This window comes from Scatophagus argus, chromosome 6 (genome assembly GCF_020382885.2).
Source record: "Scatophagus argus isolate fScaArg1 chromosome 6, fScaArg1.pri, whole genome shotgun sequence".
Classification (NCBI taxonomy): Eukaryota; Metazoa; Chordata; class Actinopteri; family Scatophagidae; genus Scatophagus; species Scatophagus argus.
This window is the reverse complement of record NC_058498.1, coordinates 7,466,188-7,489,991: the sequence shown is the minus strand read 5'-3', so window position 1 is coordinate 7,489,991 and position 23,804 is coordinate 7,466,188. Positions and strand designations below refer to the sequence as shown.

At 40.0% G+C, this 23,804-nt stretch overlaps 1 protein-coding gene across 12 annotated transcripts; it reads left to right on the top strand.

Moving 5' to 3' along the window:
• Positions 1-4,111: 4,111 nt before the first annotated feature.
• Positions 4,112-23,592, top strand: ptprc (protein tyrosine phosphatase receptor type C). Of its 12 annotated transcripts, none has more exons than XM_046391171.1 (33): positions 4,112-4,420; positions 7,920-7,934; positions 10,044-10,175; positions 10,422-10,451; positions 10,987-11,178; positions 11,341-11,472; positions 11,719-11,748; positions 12,016-12,288; positions 12,387-12,623; positions 12,721-12,831; positions 13,176-13,307; positions 13,418-13,570; positions 14,131-14,280; positions 15,114-15,331; positions 15,438-15,498; positions 15,587-15,695; positions 15,939-15,976; positions 16,175-16,284; positions 16,544-16,634; positions 16,865-16,941; positions 17,150-17,186; positions 17,308-17,405; positions 17,685-17,810; positions 17,915-18,072; positions 18,750-18,885; positions 19,396-19,545; positions 19,751-19,841; positions 20,014-20,150; positions 20,307-20,441; positions 20,548-20,670; positions 20,792-20,952; positions 21,854-21,989; positions 22,798-23,592. In XM_046391171.1, the coding sequence occupies exons 1-33, from the start codon at positions 4,357-4,359 to the stop codon at positions 23,113-23,115; spliced, it is 4,161 nt and encodes a 1,386-aa protein (XP_046247127.1). In that variant the 5' UTR covers positions 4,112-4,356; the 3' UTR covers positions 23,116-23,592. The 12 variants fall into 12 exon arrangements, with proteins under 12 accessions (XP_046247127.1, XP_046247126.1, XP_046247128.1 ...); XM_046391170.1 differs by lacking the exon at positions 10,044-10,175 and adding an exon at positions 9,729-9,869; XM_046391172.1 differs by lacking the exon at positions 10,044-10,175 and having other exon boundaries at positions 4,113-4,420.
• The last annotated feature ends 212 nt before the right edge of the window (positions 23,593-23,804 follow it).

Here is a 23,804-nt window from a genome sequence, read left to right as displayed (position 1 = left end):
CCCTTCACCTTGCAGCCTCACAGGTTTCTCTTCGATGAATGTGAAACAGGGAGCTGCTAGAATAGACCTCACTGAGCCTGGCCTGGGTTAAGATAGGTCAAATAGCAAATAACAATGGGAATACAATAATACTAATATTAATGATGACGATATAGAGTAGTTTAAAGTATTAAGTATAAATCTGTGATTCCGTCAGTGTGCTATGGTGTTCATCAAAAACACATTTCACTCATAACCACGCGTTAAACCAAAATATACTGTATTAAAGATAGGAATTAAATAATGCGCTATTTGTGTAACAAAACAATTATTTGTTTGTCTGTATAGACAAATAATACACATCCACCATTACAATATCAGATAGTTGAACATTTGGACAGTCTGACTGTCTCCCCAATGCTGAACTATTCCTTTTCCTCTCTTAGAGTAAGTAAATTTATCAAGGTTTAATGGGCAAGATGTTATGCAAAGCTACCTGGCCAACCGGCAGAAACACAGCAGCTCAATGTCTTAAAACTCTGACTGCTGACCCAGGATTTCCCTTCTCTTTGGTCCTCTGACTCTTACAGAAAATATCTGTTTGCTGGCGAGGTGTTGGACTTCACCTCCCTTCAGTTAGTTTTCCTGACTGTGTTCTGAAAAAGAATTTCGCTTTGGGGATCAATAAAGGAATTCTAATTCTGTTCTTTGGTTCTTTGGAGTCTTTCAGACAGCAGATGCACACATATCACGCTTTCCGTGAGTTCATATGGGCCAACTGCAATCTGAAGTTCCATACACTTTACTGATAAACAGGGAAATGACACTGATGTTATCTGGAATAATTTTGAAATGCAATCTTGGTTTTTTGACTCTTCTCTATTCTTAGGCACACTCTCTCTTCTGCACATATGTGTGAGCTTTCTGTTTCTATTTCTGTTTCTGTCTCTTCATCCTTCCTTCCCTCTTTCTCTCTCTCTCTCTCTTTGACATGATTTTTAGATTATTAAAGTCTCCTTTCATTCAAAAATGAGTTTTGCTTATTGATAGACGTGCAGGATTTGACGGTGGAAAGGCTTCACCTTTACATTATCTCATAAAGGGCAAAAGTTTCACATTAAACTTTTTTAAATTTATTTTGTGACCTTACAAATAGTACAGCAGCCAGTTGTGGTCCAACATACAGATGTGGAAGTGGTAGACATCTTGTGCCCAGTGGTTAAATTTTCCATAAAAGTATAAAGTATTTGTATGCTCACAGATTCTAGTTTTTTCAATAAGGGAAAAGGGCAAGATTTAATTAAATAAAAGAGTTTAACCAGGTATTTGAACTTGTTGTGAAATTAAAAAATCAATAGCAGATACAAATTGTGACCCAGAGACCCATTTTGATATGTCCGAAAACAATCAAACACAGGGGAACTTTGATTTTATCCTGACCAGCAACTGGGCACTAAAGCAGGGGAATGTGTGCTCAGCCCATGTCAGGAGAAGGTTTTGCAAAAAAAAAAAAAAAAATTCAACCACAGCATTTCTCTCATTATGGAAAATTGTGGTCATTATTGAGTGATAAAAATGTCAAAAGTGACTAATAGTATGAGACAGAATGTAAACTGAAGCTGTGACTGTTGAAGACAACAGTTTAGACGCCCATGCACACCAGACTTTGTATCACACTGACAATGAACACAGTTATCAAAGGCAAATTACTGGTAAAAGATATGAATGCATACAAATAATGGGAGGGCGGGAGGAAACATGATGAAAAAAGTTGTGATGTAATGTGTAGATATGATGCAAAGAGACAAAAGAGGTCCTACATAAGTGGATGCTGATGTCATGTTGGATCTCAAGCTTATGCAGAATTATGGAGACCACAGTCTATGGAGACCAAGATGGATCTCAGTCAGGTTTTGAGTTGGACTTGATCCGTGTGTCATTCTGTATCTGATTGGTCTTCTTTTGTAACTTTTCTGTTTAGTTTTTAATAAATTTAAAAATAATAATAATAATGTTAAAAAAAAAATCTCCAGCAAATTAATAATAGTTTTAATTTAATACGCTCAGTCCCAAAATATGACAGCACTGTAAGGAGATATGGTTAGCTAAGACAGTCCAATGACTGAGTCATTTCTCAGGCCATGTGACTCATGTTTTCAGTTTGTGGTTGGTTGGTGGAGAGATACAAGACACAAATAAAGGTTTGCCAAAAATAAATTTCAGAAGAAAAAGCAAGGGTAGGGATAAATACCCAGTGCCTCTTAAACAATGTGTGCCAGGTAACGATAGTGTATTCTTCCATCACTTCAATTTAATAAAGTCAACAATATAAACAGGATATTTTCACCACTTTGTTGCTCTGAATTAATCACAGTAAGTGTTTGTATTTCACTTCTCTCTCTGTTGATATATGTGTGTATGTAATGTGCTAGCCAAACTTTATTTTGGGTTAATGATAGCATGCAGTAACAAAACTTAAACAGTGAAAATGGGACCAGAGTATGAAAGAAGAAGGAGGCTTCATACTAAAATATGACCAAATATACTCATTTAATGCAGAGAATTAGAAGTAAAGGGTTTTATTTTTTATTTTGGCTCTTCCTGCCAGCAGCAGCCTCCCACCAGCTGGACAATGGTACCCCATCACATTTCGAAAACAGCTCAGGAATGTCTCAAGGACCATGACAGCAACCTACAGACTCCCCAGATCCCAACCTGATCGAGAATCCCAAAATATTAAGCAGGTGGTTTTAATGTTGCGGCTAAACGATACCGGTGCGTGTCACAGTGAAGTCAGATCTGGTTGACAGCATTAAAAAACGTATGAGCAGTTGCGTGACACCAAACAAAAGAAACCCAGTTTAACTTGGATTGCATTGACTTGAGGCTGCTTGCTTAAGAGCCACTTCCTGATTACAAGAATCTTAAAAGTGGAAATAGCCAAATACCATGTGTTTCACAGGTCTAGGAGGAAATCCATATTTAGGTTTTCATACTAAAAATGTGAGCACTTTGTCGGAAACACAGTATGTTCCTATTGGGTTTCAGATTCAAACTTATTTCCACATAAATGTATGATAATTTAGAAAGAAAGTAACCACTGCATTGACACTTTCATCTCTTCATATTAATGACAAATATTATTGAGAAGTTTGACTTGATCAGTGTGTACTTATACTGTATATAAACTTCATCCACTATATAACCGCTGTAGGATTAAGTTAAAACCTGTAACAGTGCAGTACCTTGCGATCCAGTCTCAAAAAATGGGTTTGCTTAGTTGCATGTATTATTTTCATATAACTGCTTGAAATAGCTGACTGTGTTTCATCCAGATTCACATCAACTCACCACCCAGTGTGTGAGTTTCACTCCCCAGAGGGTTTCTTTACTCCTCTCCTTCCTCTTTTATCCCCTATTTTCTTGTGTATGTAAACAGAAGTAAAGCATTTTTGGGCTCCAAGGCAGAACGCTATGATCAAACACCATGCACGATCAATAACTTTGAAGAGATCTAACATCCCTTATAAATGCATTTCACACAGAACGGACAGCAGAAATGAAGAAATTCACTTCTGGAGCCAATGGCCACATGTTTTCTCTCTTTAGACCAAGAAAAGGGGAAAAAAAGAGCAGAAAACAAAGTTTAAGACAGGAAAGGCTGCTTCTTTTTTCCTGTGCATTGCAGGATTGGGGCCTCGTGCGTTTTTTGATTACATGGCCGAGCGGCTCTGTGTCTGTAAACTTAAGGGCCGAGAAGAGTCAGAGAGAGAGAGAGAAAAGGAGTTCAAAAAAATGTAAACTACATTATGTTTCCTGATTATCTGATTTCAGACAGTCTAACAGAAGCCAACCAGACAGAAGATAATAACCTGGAAGCCTCAATGTGTGCTACTACCATCGTTTCTTTTCCTTTTTGTGTGGCGATATGAAGTCAATGTGCGAATCTGAAAGCAGTCATGTATTAATCTTCACACCAAAGCTAAACTTCACTCTTTTTTTCGTAAGTCAGAGGGTTTTCACACTTGAGCAGAAGCAAGTAGATCAGATGAGAGAGGACTTCCTGTTCTTGGTGGAGTAGCTGAAGTGAAGCTTCCTGTCACCATAATGTTAAGGTAAAGGCAGGCTCTTTGCGTGTGACATCACTCCCACTTGCTTGACTTGAAACCAGAGGCGAGGTTTAGGGTTTGGGGAACAAGTCCAGGAAGCTGTGCCAACTGATAAGACAGAAAACGTATGTAGCTTAAAACAGACGTTTTTAACCTATTATTTTAGGGTTCGGTTTAGAATTGGAAATACAGCTTCGATTTGGCGTGTGCATTTTTGCCCGTTGGTATACTGTATGGTGTGTAGCGGTACACACCCTGACTCCCGGACATGGCAGGTCTCTGTGGTCTGAAGACCCTGCTGCTCTGGGCTGGAATCATTGCTTGGATCAACTGTAAGTAACTACTACATCTTCTTTGTGAAAGCGCTGTGGAAAGGAAATGGTGTTTTAGGAAGTTTGGTCCTCGTGTATGTCATATGAAAGCCATCTAGGGGAAAAAAAAATCTGTAAATGGTGCAAAACTCGACTGTAAGCGATGAGGTCTCTTATTTTAAACTCCTTTACTGTGTTTGAAGTTGTATCAAACAGCTGTCGAGCATGTGATCGCGTTTATGGGAAAAGGTGAAACATTTCCCATGTCTGAGATAGAGACATGAAGACATGAATCTGTCAGCACGCTTGACAATTTGCTTTTTTAGAAAACCAGAGAACATAATAGCACACAAAATGTAATCATTTAAAGTAAAAACTGAGGGCAGAAATGACAGGCTACGGTGTATCATGTCTTTGAGTTGTTGCTCCGTTTATGCTACTTCACGTTTCTTAAATTTTCCGAACACAAGGCAGTGCAGCGCACAAAAAAAAAAAAAAAGAAGTGACAGGTTTGTGAGCCCCTTTGGCAAAAGAATAAACAGTTATGTTCAATCAAAGACTCCTCTTAATAAGAAGACTTCCCTTTAAATGTGTTCTCTCATTTGGTACAAACCTGTGGGAATTTTTGCAATCATGTTTCTGTTCTGTTTTGACATTCTATGTGTGATGGCATCTGTCTGTGTGTGTGTGTGTGTGTGTCTTTTTTTTGTTGGTGGGTGCTTGGGGATGGGGGGGTTTCATGTCTAGCAGCGATAAGAGAATTTTTTGAGGTGTGTCCTTGCAAGCTCTTCATTCAACTCTAGTGGATGTGAGTGTACATGATACATATGTGTGTGTGTGCATGTGTACATGTACATGTACATGCATGCATATGTGTGTGTGTGTTAAGCCACACCCACCTTACTGCTTCTTGCATCACTCAGAGTTCGTTTCTGCTATTTTCAGCTGAGACTGAGTCTGTACACCCTTCACTCTGTTGTCTTTCATGTCAGTCGGTCAGTATTTGTCCTTTGCTTATCAGAGTGTGGGAGTTGAGTCGTGGTACTGTGTACTGCGTCAACAGACGTGGGTTATTTATATACGTCTTCACTTTTCCACTGAGCATCACTTTTCAAACTTAAACCTCTCACACACACAAGTAGCAATTAAATATAATACCAATTAGGGCATTTTTTAAAAAATAATTTCATTTAAATTGTCTTAAATCAAGTTCACTTTAATAACATATAACCAGTTGGGTAACCCAGTACTTTAATTCCAGTTTGATGTAATTTATGTTACCAGGTAGTTTTGCTCCACTACATTTCAGAGTGAGGTATTGTACATTTTACTTTGCAAAATAAATTTTTAAGAGCCTGTCATAAACAATAATAATAAAATACAATCCATTGCCATGCAGTTAATTAAACCATTTGACAGTACATAAAAATACCTAAATATCTTCTCCAACTTGACCACTCACAACATTAAAGTGATATTTAATTTAAAAAAAAGAGGATACTTTGATATAAATATTACACATAATACTTTGACCTAAGTACAGTTTTGATTGCAAAACTTTTACCTTGAATGGAGTACTTTTACTGAGTGATATTGCCAATTCTACCCAGTGCTGGAGGAAGTATTCTGATGCATTGCTCAATTAAAAGTAGAAACCGCAGTTTGAAAATATTACAAATCCTACATTCAAAATCCTACACAAGTAAGAATCTAGAAGTCTTAACAGATGAGTATCAAAAAAATAAAAAATCCTGTGAATATTACTCATTACTCCTGTGCTGAGTATCGTACGTATACTTGACGTGACGTTTAACCATTACATTAAAGAGCAGAAAATGGCGCGCAGAGCTTTATTCACAGCGTAAAATTCAAAACTCAGCTATTGCTGCTATATTTTCCATGTTAGAGCGAACGTAGGGTCAGATCAACCCTGAAGGCCAAGAACTGTGTGAGCACCAGTTTCATTTAGTCAAACTGATTGCATGAGAGCAGCTGTGCCCCATTCAGATATGGATTTCCAAGCTTTCTGTAGCTGTAGCAGTACAGAGTAGTGTGATCAAAAAGTTGACCACTTCCGTGTTCCATTCTAAGCTGCCTTCATTTCCTGGCAGCGCAGCGCAGCACAGCACAGCACAGTGCACAGAGCAACAGTAAATGACTTTGAGAATTCATGCAAGGAAAAAAAAAAAGATAAGAGGGGGAAGTGCAGTGTCTAAAATGAAGAAGTGGGGTCAGACGTGTGAAGAATGCTGCATGATTACAGCAGTCTGTAGGAGGAGGGGCAGTGTGCTTGTCACAAAGCAGGGGATGGGTGGTCTTTGGTGGATGCAAAATAGGAGAAGAGGCAGATTAGAAAAGAAAGGTGAGAATTGAGAACTGATAGATGAGAGACAGACCCACACTGTGTCAACGGCTTCACTAAATGACAGGCGACTAAATGGACTCAAGGACCTGTATGGGGACATTTGAGCTTTAAGTGTCTCTAAACTGTTAACTGCTATCAACTTTGCACAGTTGAATATTTTCTCTATGGTTACTCTATATACTATCATCTTCCCTGAATATCACACCTTCATTTCACACTTAACACTGAAAAGAAAGTAGTAGTTGACCCAGCATAAAATCTGGAGGAGAAAAAAATTGACTTTATTTAACGGTGTGGGCGAAGCAAACTTAGATAAGATGAAATGAGGGTTTCAATGAAGTTTTCTCACCAGAAACGTTCAAACAGCAACGTCTCTTCTCTTAAACGCTTGACTGATATAACAGTTCAAACCAGCCACCACAAAGTATAAAGTATAAAGTGGTGAAATGTCACTGCACAGAGCATGCATCGCTGCTCGTTGTAGTGAAACAAGAAAGCACCAAACCACATCCTGAGGCTCACTGTTGACTGTCCTCCCTCTCCTCATTACTCATTACTCATTGCTATTATTATAAAGAACAAATGAAAAAAAAAACAAAACCAAAAAACAGCAAAGACATGTTTGAAAGCCTCTTTTGTTCCATGTCACAATATTAACTTGGTAAAACAAATGCAATATCAGAGCACAGAGTTTGGTGTAAATTATTTTTGCTTCACATTGAGGGCAAACGGCATAAAACACAATACGACTTTAAACAATATTCGGTTGAACTTTCATTTCTAATCAAATTTGAAGTTTCAGCCCGAGCAGTTCAAACCGAAACTAATTTTGTAAGTACGGGGAGGTGCTAGCTGTCAGCGCAAAGCAGGAAATAGTGGTTTGCCTCCTGGAATAGCAAGTGTGTGCATCGTCATAGCAACCAGGTTGTGCAGCGCTGCCTTCTGCAGAACTTCGGATTTTAAAAAGTCATCTTTTCCTCTTTTTGACTTGATAATGATTTGACCCTGCAAGAAGAGTTTTATTGGTGTAATCGAAGTGGGTGCTTAACTGAAACTTTTTCCCCCTCCCCCTGTGTGTTATAAGCTTTGTACTGTACTGTTTTATGACAAAAAAGCTGCGATGATTTACACTTTTTTTTCTCTTTGTAATTTCAGGTCAGTCCCCACAAAGTGAGTGACAACAAACAAGTTGCCTAATATATAAAGTGTGATTGTTATTGCAATAGAAAAAAAAAGCTTTGCTATAATCACGCCGCTACTACAACTACACCTCTGCTTCTCGCTATATCCTGTTGTCTTTACTCTCATCTCTTCATGGCTGCAGCAGCGCCAAAGCCTGCAAAATCTCATAAAATGAGTTTGATCTTCAAATTAAATTAATTTTGTGACAGCAATTTATTTCCTTGCTGTTATTAAAGTAGTTTTGTTGACGCTACCGGTTTTAGTTGCAGAAACAGTATTTACATGATAAACAACAGTGCTCTTCTGGAGAAATGTTACTCCACAGTGTGAAGCGCTTGTTTGTACAGTATGCAACTGATCCGCAGAGGTGATTTTCTTTCACATTAAAGATCCAGTGGAGGAAGCACCGTGATGTTCATAGAGCCAAAGGAGAAGAAAAGGTTGAACTTTACTCTCAGATATTTTCCCTGTTATTTCTGATTGGGTTGTAATCTGAGCCAAAATAGACTACTTATTGAATAACATCTACAGCCTACCATGGCCTAAGGGTCTAATTTTAGCACTTCCCATTAAGTTGGCTAAAGAGCCTGCAAAGTGAGTCTAAGCTAAAAACAAGTCAGATGTCTAAACTGATGTTGTGATGGCTGCTTTCCTCACACCTTTCCATGTTATTCATCAAGTTCTACTGTATCAGAAATCTGTTGTGATGAAATTTAGATGCACTTAATCCCATTTTTGGAAAACACTGCCTGCAATCACTGTGCAGAATCTGTAGCAGAGGATTTGTAATAAGAAAAAGAGTTCAGTTCCATGTTGAGTGTCGTCTGGATTTAGATGAGTCGAATTTTGCAATAACTTACATACAGCTGGAACTTTGTTTCCATCACAGGAATATGTTAAGTCACTGATCACGCAGAAAGTGAAATCCAATATGTCCTGATTGTGGGTATGAGACCAAAAAATTGATGATTCCAGCTTTACAGAAATAAGCTGTTTATCCTGCAGTGAGAGATCTATCAGGACTTTTCATCAAAGTAAAAATAGTTCATGTGTCTACGTGTGATATATGTTTATAGACTTCAGTTTACTGTGTGAAGAAGCCTTCGGGCAGCCTTGTTAGTGTTTTGTCATAGGAAGACAGCATTAAGTCCAAAATGAGGAAGTATCTGAACTCGCAGCGACAGCTGATGCTCAGCCCGATTCTGTTTTGTTGGTCAGATGGAAGTGGACGTTTCGATAAAACACAACACAAACAAAGTTTTTTTTTTCTTGCATGCCACATGCTTTATACTGTACTGTTTTATGACGAAAAAGAAAAACGATTTGCAAATTTATTTTCTTTTGTAATTTCAAGTGAAACCCAAGCAAATGAGCATCAATAAACAAGTTAGCTCATATGTAAAATGCGTTTGTTATATTAAGCTCGATTCCATTTCCACGTTCCAGCTGCAGAGTCCGACTGAACACACCCAGCTGAATTCTGCCTCTTCTCTTCTGAATGTAAATCTGCTCTTGCTAAATGCCACTATGTCCTGTTTTATCATCGCTTGTCCTGTTTCTTGGTTAAAACAAATGTGTAGTAGACAAAGAGGGTAACGAGTGGGACAGAGAACAGCAGCTTTGCAGGGTTTTTGTGGTCATCATCGTCAGAGGGACAAAGCTGCATCTTTTAACTGCATAGAAACCAGCATTGTGATGTTGTGATGATTTTGTTTTCTTGAAATGCAGCCGTCTCACCCGTCTCACCTCCACGCACCGTAACAAATTCCACTTTACCCTCAGAAACCAGTTCATCAGACGAATCCTCATCTCCACGCACTGTGACAGAAGCTTCTGCCACGCCTTCAGTCACTTCCCACACACCTCCACTCACCTCGCCAACCCCCTTCTCAGACCCCTCGGTTAAGGCAGCTGACACATCTGGTAACGTGTTCACCCTAAGTTTGCAGTTTCATTTGACATTTGACATTGGACATTTGAACTGCATTCAGCACAATATTATCCTGAAGTCGTACTGAGGCTTTATGTCAGGTAAGACTATTGGCAGTCAAGTATTTCTACTTGAAGGTGACCTCCAGCATGCTCTCCACCCTACAGCCAATCAGTCATCTCCTGCAAACACCTCAGGCTCACCCACAACCACTTCAACCAAGCAGAAATCAGACTCTCAGTCAAACTCTTCTCAAAACCAGAACTCACCTCCAATCACCACCTCATCTACCAGCCAAGATTGGAATTTTCTGATTTGCAACCAAACCCCATTTGTTCTTGCATGGGACTGTGATGAGACTGTGTAATTATGTAGTGTAGACAACAGCTACCAACACGAGTGCTGCCAAGGCACATACAAGTTCAAACATTTATGAAACACAGATGCTTGCTTCATTTCAAGTTGCTCTGCAAGAGAATTACAGACTCTTATAATTGTGTCATGATATTTCGTTGTTTCTAATCTCATTTCAATGTGTTCTCCAGCCACCACACAAGCCCCTCTATCTGCACAGTGTGAGTATCAGTATTCATTTTCTATTTGTAATAAACATCATCTTAACATACACTTGTTCTAATCCTATTGGTTTGTTCTTTCTGCTTTTTGTTGCAATGAATGCACTTTAAGATTTGATTCACACAGTGAGTGTGCAGAGTGTTTGGATTTCGTTTTGTTTCAGCTCAGGAGCACATCAAGTTAGCTCATATGTAAAATGCGTTTGTTATATTAAGCTCGATTCCATTTCCACGTTCCAGCTGCAGAGTCCGACTGAACACACCCAACTGAATTCTGCCTCTTCTCTTCTGAATGTAAAGCTGCTCTTGCTAAATGCCACTATGTCCTGTTTTATCATCGCTCGTCCTGTTTCTTGGTTAAAACAAATGTGTAGTAGACAAAGAGGGTAACGAGTGGGACAGAGAACAGCAGCTTTGTGACAAGAGGAAGCAGGGTTTTTGTGGTCATCATCGTCAAAGGGACAAAGCTGCATCTTTTAACTGCATAGAAACCAGCATTGTGATGTTGTGATGATTTTGTTTTCTTGAAATGCAGCCATCTCACCCGTCTCACCTCCACGCACCGCGACAAATTCCACTTTTCGCTCAGAAACCAGTTTATCAGACGAATCCTCAGCTCCACGCACTGTGACAGAAGCTTCTGTCACTTCCCTCACACCTCCACTCACCTCGCCAACCCCCACCTCAAACTCCTCGGTTCAGGCACTCGATTCAGCTGACACATCTGGTAACGTGTTCACCCTAAGTTTGCAGTTTCATTGGACACATTTGCACTGCATTCAGCACAATATTATCTTGAAGTCGTACTGAGGCTTTATGTCAGGTAAGACTATTGGCAGTCAAGTATTTCTACTTGAAGGTGACCTCCTGCATGCTCTCCACCCTACAGCCAATCAGTCATCTCCTGCAAACACCTCAGACTCACCCACAACCACTTCAACCAACCAGACACCAGACTCTCAGTCAAACTCTTCTCAAAACCAGACCTCACCTCCAATCACCACCTCATCTACCAGCCAAGGTTGGAATTTTCTCTTTTGCAACCAAACCCCATTTGTTCTTGCATGGGACTGTGATGAGACTGTGTAAATATGTAGTGTAGACAACAGCTACCAACACGAGTGCTGCCAAGGCTCATACAAGTTCAAACATTTATGAAACACAGATGTTTGCTTCACTTCAAGTTGCTCTGCAAGAGAATTGCAGACTCTTATAATTGTGTCATGATATTTCGTTGTTTCTAATCTCATTTCAATGTGTTCTCCAGCCACCACACAAGCCCCTCCATCTGCACAGTGTGAGTATCAGTATTCATTTTCTATTTGTAATAAACATCATCTCAACATACACTTGTTCTAATCCTATTAGTTTGTTCTTTCTGCTTTTTTGTTGCAATGAATGCACTTTAAGATTTGATTCACACAGTGAGTGTGCAGAGTGTATGGATTTCGTTTTGTTTCAGCTCAGGAGCACATCAAACATCTACGTGAAGACTGAGATTTTTAAAATGTCATTTTGTGGTTTACATGAACTGAAAATTCATTTCTGTTGATTTTGTGTGCAGGTGATTACACTGTAACACCCATCAAGTTTGGCTTCCAGATCAACATCACAAGCTCTACCAATGGTACCTACACCATAAACATTGAGGAAGAAGGCCTAACTCGGGGACAGACTCAGTACCATCAGCATCAGCACTCCAATCAAAGCTCATCACTTGAAATCCAGCACCTGAAGCCGTGTACTGAATATAAACACAGTGTGACATTTATTGATAATAACGGCAACGAAACATCATGTTACCACGCTGGAAATAAAACTAAAACAATTGACATGAGTGAGTAAAATTGATTCATACTGTTCAGTTGCATATCTACTTTGTTTCATTTCAGAAATGACACAGAGGGACGTTTGTGTATCATTTGTCAATTTCAGGTCAAAATGACATTAAAGAAGTTGAGAGATGCTCCCCTGGATATGTTTGTTACCACAGTGATTGGAACATCACGTCCTCATTATCAGCATCAAATAATAATCCAGCTGAGTCATGCATGAACGACAGTAAAACGTTGTGCATCGAACTTAACAACAATGACTTTTGCTCAGATCTGACAGTCAACTTCGCTTCAGGAAACTGTCCTTCCTTTAGCCTCACCAAAAGCATCAGTATTGGTATGTGCTGGAGAGTCTCCTGAATTTTGGACTGCATGTGGTGTAGACATGACTTCATCATGTGTATAACGTATGTGCTGTTTTCTTTCTTCAACAGATTTCTTAAATCCAAGTAAAATAACAACAACAGTTCAAAATAAACTTCCTGGGGACATAAAAGTGGATTTAGCTGCAAACTGTAATGTCACAGATGATTACACATGTGTGGGTAAGTGGAAAGTCTAAAAGTAAATAGACTGTCAAACATTATGATTGGATTTATGTGGAAACAAGTAAAGGCAGCTTGCACCATTAGATGTTCACATTCTGATAAGACAGAACAGAATTGACAATGAAAATCACTTTTACTTTAAACTCCCCAGAAATTAATTATATTTTTTTGGTAAAATGAAATCGATTTATTGATTTGTGCATTCAGTTCTGAATAAGAGACTTTCTTTATTGTTATGAATGTGAATTTATTCATATGCAAAAAGGGAAGAAAATGCTGACAGGCAGTGAGGTTCAAACACCAGCTGTTGGAGAAATGTTGTCGTCCTTGTGTGTCCTCAGAATCTGGAAATTCCAACAAGTACAAGACCCCGTCGGAGCTGGAGCCCTTCACAGACTACAGATGTGTCGGCCACATTAAGGACAACGTCACCGTGATAAACATACCTGCTTTTAACGTGACGATTGACTGTAGTATGTTGATATTCACTTTAGTGCAATGAACTGAAGAACAATAAGCTTCTGTCATAGCTATGGATAAATGGACAACAGCAGGTTTACACATTTCTGTTGTGTTCTAACAGATGTTACGATAACCACTGAGCCGAAACGTGTCACCAATACAAGCGTTGATTGGAGTTGGACCACCAAGAGCATCAACTGTTCTCACCTTTCTAAACTAGAGAAGTTTTCTTACAACTGTAGTTGTTCACCTACTGGCCACAAAGGTGATGGAGGTAAGTAACATTATTAAGGTGAACTAATTGTTTAGATAAAATTTATTTACACAAATTCACTTTTGGAAGCTTGTGGAAATCCTTTTACTGGTCATTTAACCTAAATAGTTGAGTTGCTGAGTGACAGTAGGTGTAAATAAGCTGCAGTCTTGCAGCTGCATGACCTGAAATACGCTACAGAACTGATTGATTAATTGATCGATTGATTCCTTTGTGTCATTTTTCTTACCATTTCATAGGTAACATAACCAACAAAAATCTGCTGTTTTATGTTTCACTTTGTTGTCTTGTTATTCAGTCAAACACTAGAGATGAACTTGGCCTTCATTTTGATCTCAACTCATGAAGCTACTGCCTCGACAAAATCTGTCCTCAAACAGACAGACAGATAAATGCTTGAAATGAAAATCACCCCAGTGGTGGGTCCCACTACAATAGGGGTCTCACTTTGGCATAAGCTCACACATACACACACACACACAGACTGACAAGGTGAAAACAATACCAGCCACACTGTCACAGCTGGTAACAACAAACTAATTCATACAACTACGTTACAGGTCGAGTTGGAAAATATTCAAAAGAAGGAAAATGTATTATTTCTGGACTGACACCATACACCAGTTACACCTGTGGAGCCCAACCCACCTACAACAACGTTAAGACACCTTCTGAAATTCCACTTCCTGACATTGAAACTAAGCCTGGAAGTAAGTGTCAACAAATTCATCTTATTGAGCAGATTGGGGTCAACACACACGTAATACAAACAAATAATTCAAACTGTCTGAAGTATTTTCTTATTCTGGCAGTGTAAGAAAATATTATCTGAGACAATTTCTGTGTTGAAACGTTTTCAGTGAACTGGGACAAAACTGAAATCATGTGATGTACTACTGAATTACTAAATTAACATTTGAATTTTGAATATCAACACAACATAGACAATAAATAATTATTGAAGCTAATTACGGTGAATATGTTTATCAGTGCAATTTATTATATTCATTATCAGAATATAAAAGATGAACTTTATTTGATATTTTATCCAATGTGTCTTTTTAACAAATGATGTTAAACGGTGATATGAGACAGTTTATCATTTCCTGATCTGATCAATACACATTATGCAGGCCTACAGTAGAAGAACATCACACATTATAATGTACCTCCAATCATTAGGTTTTGTTTTCACTGTAGTGTTGAGTTTTAGAAAAACTAAACTGTAATCGAGAAATTTTCTTTAAAAAAAGTTTTTACAAATGTATGATTATGTAACAAATAAGAACACACAATAATAAATGAATAATCGATCAATCTTGTGATCTTTTTATACCTTTTTTTGAGGTCAAATTTCATTATCTTTCTTTGCTGCACCCAGTTTGTATTTGTGTTGCTACTCACAACCAGCACAACCAACAGAGCAACACTAATCAGTGATAAAACTTTTGTTATGGGAAAATCAGACATCACTTTGACTGTGTGTTAGCATACAGTGTTGCATCTAAAGGAAAATGTCTTGTTTTTCTTCTCTCTCTTACAGTACCAGAAAAAACTCCTAAAGTGACGCTGACCGTTCTAGACCATAATGTCATTAAAGTAACCTGTCACCTTGTAAAATCTTTTTATGGACCCAAAAAGGAATACATTGCAAGACTTCATTATGATAGTGACCCTGAGAACGAGATACAAGAAAAGAAAGAGGAAAAATGTGACTTTGAATTCAGAGATCTAAGTTACTTAACAGCCTACAAAGTGAAGGTTTGTATCATCCTAATTTTTTTCTGTCACTGTATTATTCCAACTTTATTCCTCATACTGCCTCAGTCACTATGATTCCTCATGAACAGATTTTCTGTCTTTCCAGGTGACTACTTACAATGGAGAATTAGAGAGTGAGCCTGTCACAAAAGGTGTTTCCACTCAATGTAAGTTCAGTACACACATCCACTTCAGTTCGTTGTGCTGTTGACATGAATGCTACAGCTTTGATATTATTTTTCCATGGTTTTACAGACGACAGCAAAGCTCTGATCGGGTTTCTGGTCTTCCTCATCATTCTCACGTCTGTTGCTCTGCTTTTTGTCACCTACAAGATTTACATTCTCAAGCGCAGAAAGTCCCGGTAAGGATCTTTCTGCATCTTATCCTCTGCATCACTTTGACTGTCTTATGGTTCATTCACCTGCAGCTTTTCTTCTTCTAACGAGGAAATGTCTTTTTAATCTACAGCGCTTTCACAGTGGCATTACTGCCTTTGAACAACATTTTAGACAGAAACATCAAACTCTGTGTGGACGTCCATTTTTCTTTCTACATTTGTCATGGTTTACATTCTATGAAGCTAATCTTTAGTATTTTCTTGCAGTGACATGACTGAAACCTTGATGCTTATCTCAACAACAAGTGAGTAGACCTTTGATTTCCTGTTTCCTTCCTCGACTTGTCTTGAATTTGGTGATTATACCAGTCACTGATTATTTAATAAATTTTATATTTAAACTGAGAAATATATTAAAACTATATTGTAACTTGGAACAATGTCTATAAATAAATTAATACTTTTAAACTTTCTGTCTTCTGCTGGCCTGTCTGCTCTTGTAGATGATGAGGAGAACCTGTTGACTGTTGAGCCGATCGCAGCAGAGGTCCTGCTGGAAACCTACAAGCGGAAGCTGGCTGATGAGGGAAGACTTTTCTTGGCTGAGTTTCAGGTAAATTTAATATCTGTTTTTGTTTTTTGATATCAGTTTTTGGTATTTTTCCTTTGTCGGATGATTTACAATGCAGCAGAGGAGAGGGAGATGGCTTGTAGCAGCAAAAGTCCAAGGCTGAACTTGAACCAAGGAGGATGGATGCGCATCTTACAGGGTCTTCCAGTTACAGAGTAGAAAGGGTGTGAATGGTCCTCTAGAATTGCTGTTTATTGCTGTTTGTTGCTGGCAAATGATACCATTTTTTTTCTGCCTTCAGAGCGTCCCCAGGATATTCTCAAGGTACACTGTGAAAGAGGCCAAAAAGCCCTACAATGCGCCCAAGAATCGCTATGTGGACATCCTGCCATGTGAGTCCGTCCGGCGACACGTCACACTTTTTTGGGTTGAAAGAGATAAAAGCAATTCAGATTTGTGATGTTTATATTTAAGATTTATTAAGATTCATCAGCTGATTAACTGTTTCATAAATTCATTTACAGAAAGTTCTCACACCCACACACTTGTTTATTGATGGGATTTTAGGGTTGTTAAAGTGTCCTCTGCAATGTTTTTAATATTTATTTCCGACTTGGCCCAGATGATTATAACCGTGTCCATCTGACCACCGGAAATGGAGAGACAGGATGTGACTACATCAATGCCAGCTTCGTTGATGTAAGAAAAATCCAGATCATATAACTACAAATTACTACTGCTCTCACTACCACTGCTGCAGTCATAAGAACCATCAAACGTTGTCAAGCTACATACAAATAATGAAAAATATCGAGGCCCAACAGCACAGCTTTTTCGGGTTAAATAGAGACAAAGTTCATGAACCCTTTTTGACAGTCTTGGTGAATCATTTGTTTCCTTGCTGCAGGGGTACAAGGAATCCAAAAAGTACATTGCAGCTCAAGGTAAAGTCCTCATATTCTTCGCATACTAAGTCAGTGCAGTTACATGAAGTCTGTGGTTGATGTGTGCATGCTTGCGTGTACAGTTTATGCATACTGTATATATATTCTGTGTGTGTTGTAGGGCCGAAGGATGAGACTGTGAGTGACTTCTGGAGGATGATCTGGGAGCAGCAGTCCTCTATCATCGTCATGGTAACACGCTGTGAAGAAGGAAACAGGGTGAGAACAGCAGTTTGAACTTCTTGCTGCCTTATGTTAGAGTGTCACATTGTAGATTCAGTTAGGAGCTGAACACTGTCCTCCAGCACAGCTTAACTGTCTCTGACGTTCAACACGCTCACATCATGGGCACATAAACAGCAATAGATGTGCACAAGGCCAGAATTCATCCTCACATTCGCCCGGTGGTCTTGTAGAAAACTGTAAGAGTGAATGTGATCGACCAATCTGCTAATGAGACGAATCAGCTGCGTATCTGACTCCCATGTTGTGTCGCAGATCAAGTGTGCGCAGTATTGGCCGTCTCCAGAGCGAGAGACGGAGATCTTTGAAGAGTTTATAGTGAGGCTGACCTCAGAGGACCAGTGTCCGGATTACACCATCCGCCGTCTCTCCCTAACTAACGTGAGTCCAGAATAGTGAGAGTGTATGCTGGTACTGCACGTCTGGCAATTTTAGTGTTTTTGTTCATGTGTGTCTTGTCTCTGCATGTGTGTGTGTGTCTACAGAAGAGGGAGAAGAACTCAGAGAGGGAGGTGACCCACATCCAGTTCATTAGCTGGCCAGACCATGGCGTCCCAGAGGAAGCACATCTCCTCCTAAAACTGAGGCGGCGCGTCAATGCTTTCAAAAATTTCTTCAGCGGCCCCATCGTCGTTCACTGCAGGTAAGTCCAAGTCCCAGTCTTACTCGGCTAACATACACAGACTTACACGTGTGTGTCTTCCCATTTCCCATTGTTTCCATTCTATTTCCATTCTTCCCCTACGCAGGCCAAACCTAAAAATACATTCTGTGCTAATTTCCACAGCCTTTAGTGCATCGCTGGCCCACCATAGCTGCCTTAATTTGTGCTGTACATTTTATATATTTGTTTGTCTTTTTGTCTATATGAACTTTTCCTACTCAACTATATGGTTAGAAGCTAAGAATTGTGCGAACAATAATAAAGTTTGATCTGATTTAGGAGCTCAAGAGCCAGAGCAGGTTGTTCGCCGATCAGAAGGTTACGGGTTCGATTCCTGACACATTGAAGTGTTCTGGGGCAAGATGGTTACGCAGTATGTGTGAATGACTGAGCACAGAAATATCATGGGGCACTTGGAATAGGAAGTCCTTTATCAGTTCTGATAAGTGGTTTGTCACTTAGTGTAAAGCAGAAGGTTTGTTCATGCGTCTTTTCAGGTACACAAACAAACCTCGATGAGAAATGAGAAAAACAGGTTAAATGATGTCACTGAGACGCGGCACACTCATCAGGCTCTATCCCCTCTCTGTTCCCCACTTAACTATTGCCGGACTTGCCACACATATGGACGTGTCATGTTGTTTTCTCACATGTAGCGCGGGAGTCGGCAGGACTGGCACCTACATCGGCATCGACGCCATGATGGAAGGTCTGGAGGCAGAAGGCAGAGTGGACGTCTACGGCTACGTAGTCAGACTCCGCAGACAGAGATGTCTCATGGTTCAAGTAGAGGTAAAGTGTGTGTGTGTGTGTGTTGCTGAGAAGTTTTACAGAAACTGTAGTGAGACAGATAGATAGATACTTTATTGATCTCAGGGGAAATTCAAGATTCAGTTCAAGACTTCGCTGATCATGAATGTGATGGTGTGAGGAATAAAACTGTTTGTTTGTGCTTGTTTTCATCCTCAGTGCTCTCTAGCGCCAATCAGAGGAGAACTAGCTAAAACAGGTCGTGCATAGAGTGTGTTCATGAGTGTGTGACGTACCTTTATGTGTTTTGTTTTTAAATATTGAACATTAATTTGTACTTTGAGTGAACAAGATATTTAGAAACTAACTGTCTTGGGGAAAACACTGCGAAGGTTAACACAGCACAGATGTCTGCATTTTTGTTTATTAACTCTAAACCAATCACAAAGGAGGAGAAGGCATCGGTTACATGGGGTTACAGCAGCGCGTTTGTTCTATCCTTAACCTGTCTCTCCTTTGTGTATTAATCTAAGTGCATTTGTCCTCACGCAGGCACAGTACATCTTGATTCACCAGGCACTTCTGGAGCACAATCAGTTTGGAGAGACTGAGATCACCCTGTCTGAGCTCCACAGCACACTGAGCACGCTCAAACAGAAAAACGCAGACAACGAACCCACCTTACTGGAGGATGAGTTTGAGGTATGGAACATATGCAGTATTCCACGAGGCAGAGCCAATAATGTAAAACATCTCAGCTTAATGCCACTGAACATCTTATGATCACTTTAAAATGTATTTAAAATATATCCCTTTCCTTTATTTCCCCTCTTCCTGCCTCTTACTGCAGCCTTAACATCCCTATAAATGACCTAACAGTTAAAAAAGTCTTTGTTTTGCAATTCAGAGACTCCCCACTTATAAAAACTGGAGGACATTCAACACTGGGATCACAGAAGAAAACAAGAAGAAGAATCGCTCTTCATCTGTCATCCCATGTGAGTATCAGCTCAACACAGGGACAAGTTACGTTTTACACTCGGCTGTATTACATGAGAGTATGTGCAGTGGGCTCACAGTGGACATCACATACCGTATGTGCATTCGTATACCAGAGTGCGTACGTTCAGTTTCACTTGTGTCGTGACATATCAAACCTGCCACCCTCAGATGACTACAACCGGGTGCTGCTGAAGCTTGATGAAGGACGCAGTCGTGATAGCGACCCTGACGACGATGACGACGATGACTCAACGGATGAAGAGGATGAGGATTCCACTAAGTACATCAATGCCTCCCACATAAATGTATGTTACTTTACTGACACTTTGAGTGTATTTATTAACCAGGACGGAAACAAAAGTATCAAACCGTGTTCCTGTTGTAGCAGGTGTCATCTCATTAACTCTTGAATTCATCACATCCTATTTGTTCGGACTGGATGTGTTGTCTTGCCCACACAGGGTTACTGGGGCCCACGTGCCCTCATCGCAGCACAGTCTCCACTGCCAGACACCATGGCTGACTTCTGGACGATGGTTTACCAGAAGAGAGCGTCGACTGTTGTCATGCTCTCAGGCTGCAGTGAGGGAGATAAGGTACCTTCAGTGTCATGCATCAGCGTCTTGGCCATAACCAGAGAGTCCACATCACTGTGCAAGCTCTTGGTACGCACATCGGAAATGATTGTCTTCTCGTTTGCAGGAGTCTGACTGTGTCTATTGGGACAAAGACAAGAAAACATTTGGGGACTTTGAGGTAGAGGTGGTGAACACAGACACCTCCGCTGCTTTCATCAGCCGCAACATGGTGATCCATCATGTCAAGGTAACACAGCAGCTGCCAGCTCTGTAGTTTTCTGCACCGTTACCATATTTATCAGTGTGAGCCTGCGATGGGACTGGTCATTTCAACATCACAAGCGGTTTTGCACCTCTTCTGTCAACAGAGGAAAGACAGTCGGTCGGTGAAACACTTCCAGTTCCTTAAGTGGGAGAACGTAGAGCTGCCAGAGAAACCTCAAGATCTGACAGACATGATCAAGGACATCAAGCGCAGCTGTGGCAGCGGCAAGTTGGCGAGGAGCGTGCCCATTGTGGTCCACTGCAAGTAAGACAACCGCAAAGAAAATGTCCATAAGGGGCAGCATGTACATGACCACAGCGTTTCCATTTTTTATTTTTTTTTATTTTTCAAAAAGATAACTCAACTTTCCAGTCTTCCAAAGCCACTTTTTTTAAAAAGTCACAGATCATTTGACACTTTTAAGCTATTCAGTGGCATACCATCGTGGAATTCAAGTATTGATAGAGACATACTGACAGATTTTCATTTTTACCCCTGAAATTTGACAGAAAATACTGAGGGACGCCTCACATTTGAACAAATGTTCAATCAGGGCAAATATCTTACTAAAAATGTCTGAAAATATCCAATCAGAGTGGTTGTAGTGTCACCTCATGGTGTATTGTTCTCTTAAGTGTGGAGTTTGCTTTTCTCTTTTTCTTTTCAGGGTCTTGTGTCCCCCAGATACACTATACAGACAAAAGTATCCAGACACACCTCTTTATGGGGTTGTTTTTCAGGGTTTTGGCTCGGACCCCGACCGTAGTTCCCTGTGAACCAGAACCTTCCAGTCATCCACTGTTATAAACGTGATTCTGTAATCGGGTCCACATTTCTCAGGCTTTCAAGAATTACACTCAAGGGGGCTCTAAAGAGCCAGTCTGAGTAAATAAAATGTCTTGGCTGAGTTATTCAACTCTTTCATCCAACGCACTTTACAGTCTGTCTCTCATCCACCCATTACCGCACACACACTCAGTCCTAAGCCAGGGCGAGCCACAGCCTCACCCAAACTACATTTATTATGATACTTCCAGGAACATTTATGAGCAGCTCCTCACTGATCACATGATTTGCATACTGGGCTGCAGCACAGGAACTGAGAAAATGACTATGTGTAAACTTAGCCTCTCTCTGTGTATGTGCGTGTCCTCCCTCCCTGCAGTGACGGCTCGTCCCGTTCAGGGATTTTCTGTGCTCTGTGGAACGTGCTGGACAGTGCTGAGACAGAGAAGCTGGTGGACATCTTCCAGGTGGCCAAAACCCTACGCAAAGAGAGGCAGGGCATGTTCTCCAGCCTGGTGAGAAAAGAGGAACCGAATCTGTCGGCACACAGTTTGACAGCTTTAACTTTCAGTAGTGCAAAAAGTATCACTTGACTGGTCAGTGACAGTAAATGGTAGGCAGATAGTTATTTATGTGCCTTCTAGTGGATGTTTATGAATGTTTATGGTAGTTTTTACCGAGACATGATGGTTGAAATTTTCGTTAGGTGGTGTTAGTACTTCACTACGCTTTAACCTTGTTTTGTCTCATTTTGAACGCTGTTAGAATAATCTCTCCACCTCAGTTCAGTATTTTTGCTTTTAAAGGACTGCTGGATATTTTCAGAAAGTCCCATGACAGAAGCAAACCTGAAAAATACAGCATTTACATCACTTACTTATGTCAGTTCTTTCTGGTTTTCCTGTCTTGTGTGTGGTGTCAGAAACAAGCCCATCAGTTCCTACTGAAGTAGGATCTTGAAAAACAAGTCAGTTTTGTACTTTTTAAAAGCAGATAAATAATGGCCTAAATCGGCTGGGTGCCATAGTTTTAGCAAACATTACTCAATAAAGGAGTAAATCGTGAATTGTTTTCAGATCTATTTACAGCTGCTAATTTGTGCTTCAGAGATTGCGTACAGTGGCCCGGTATTTGTTGTTGGTTTTAGCGGGATGTATCCTCTAAAGGTGTTTTCTGGTCCTTGTATTTGTGTGGTGTTGCGCTGTTTAGAAAAGTTATGTGAGTTTTAAGTCTACGAAGGAAGTTTAACTCAAACTAAAACTTACAGGATGGCACAATATCTTGTCTCTATAATGTCTCTACTCAAACCTGTGTCTCTTACAGGCCCAGTACCAGTTCTTGTATGACACACTGGAGGGCATCTTCCCAGTCCAGAATGGGGAAGTGAAAGCAGTACAGGCCTCTGCAGCCGACTCTGTGCAGATTGTCAATGAAACCAAAGCAGCGGAGCAGCCAGCTGAGGAAAAGGCTGAGCAGACAGTCAGCACTACCAGTAACGGCCAGCAGGGAGCAGAAGAAAGCGCTCCTCTCGAGGCTGGTGGAGGCCAGGAAGACAGAACAGAGGAGCCTAAAAAAGTTTCCACAGACATGACACCACTGGAGGACACTAACAACGGTCCCACTGTCACTGTGGAGGGCTGAGAGGGGCACGGCTGTGCCTTTCACTCCTGGAAACCAGCGCTTCAGAGCTCAATGCTTTTTCAAAATGTAGTTCCTGAATGTATAAACAATGTAAAGCTTTAACACAGTGTGTTTTTTGTTCAGGTCTGTTAAAGAATTTGATCAAATGTTTTAATGTCAATTACCAAAAAATGAATGAATTAAACTAAGTTATAAATATTTTAGTATTTTAGTAGAAAATAATTTCTGGGACCAGTTTACTGGATGCTGTTATCAAACTTTAGAATTATGGTATAATTAGAGAGACACTGGATAAAATATTGTTTTATACCCCTTTATATATGAGTTATGACTTATGTATTCATTTACCCGCAAAATGCACAGATGCTATGGTCAACGTTTTTATACACCTCTTATAACTGAATAATTTAGTCTTTAAGTTCAAAGTTTGTGATGTGACACTGTGACATTTCATTAAAAGAGACGTACAAAGAGGAAGATTCATACAGAGTACTTTCTCAAACAAATTAGTATGAGTGATGAGCTCCCACCCGAACTTGCTGTTTCATGAGAGATTTCAGTGCTTTTCTGACGGGTTTGAAGAAGGCCGGCAGGGCTCTTCTGGAGAAACTGTGTCGCCAATCTGATTAAGCAAAATCTGAATCAAATCAACTGCTGCTGTTAATCAAGTGTTTCTCTCAGCAGACATT

Excerpts from the sequence above, each read along its gene's own strand:
- ptprc (XM_046391170.1), top strand. The coding sequence starts at position 4,357 with ATGGCAGGTCTCTGTGGTCTGAAGACCCTGCTGCTCTGGGCTGGAATC. Across the intron at positions 18,073-18,749 it reads CCCATCGTCGTTCACTGCAG|CGCGGGAGTCGGCAGGACTG; the intron begins GTAAGTCCAAGT and ends TCTCACATGTAG. Across the intron at positions 19,546-19,750 it reads TACTGGAGGATGAGTTTGAG|AGACTCCCCACTTATAAAAA; the intron begins GTATGGAACATA and ends TTTGCAATTCAG.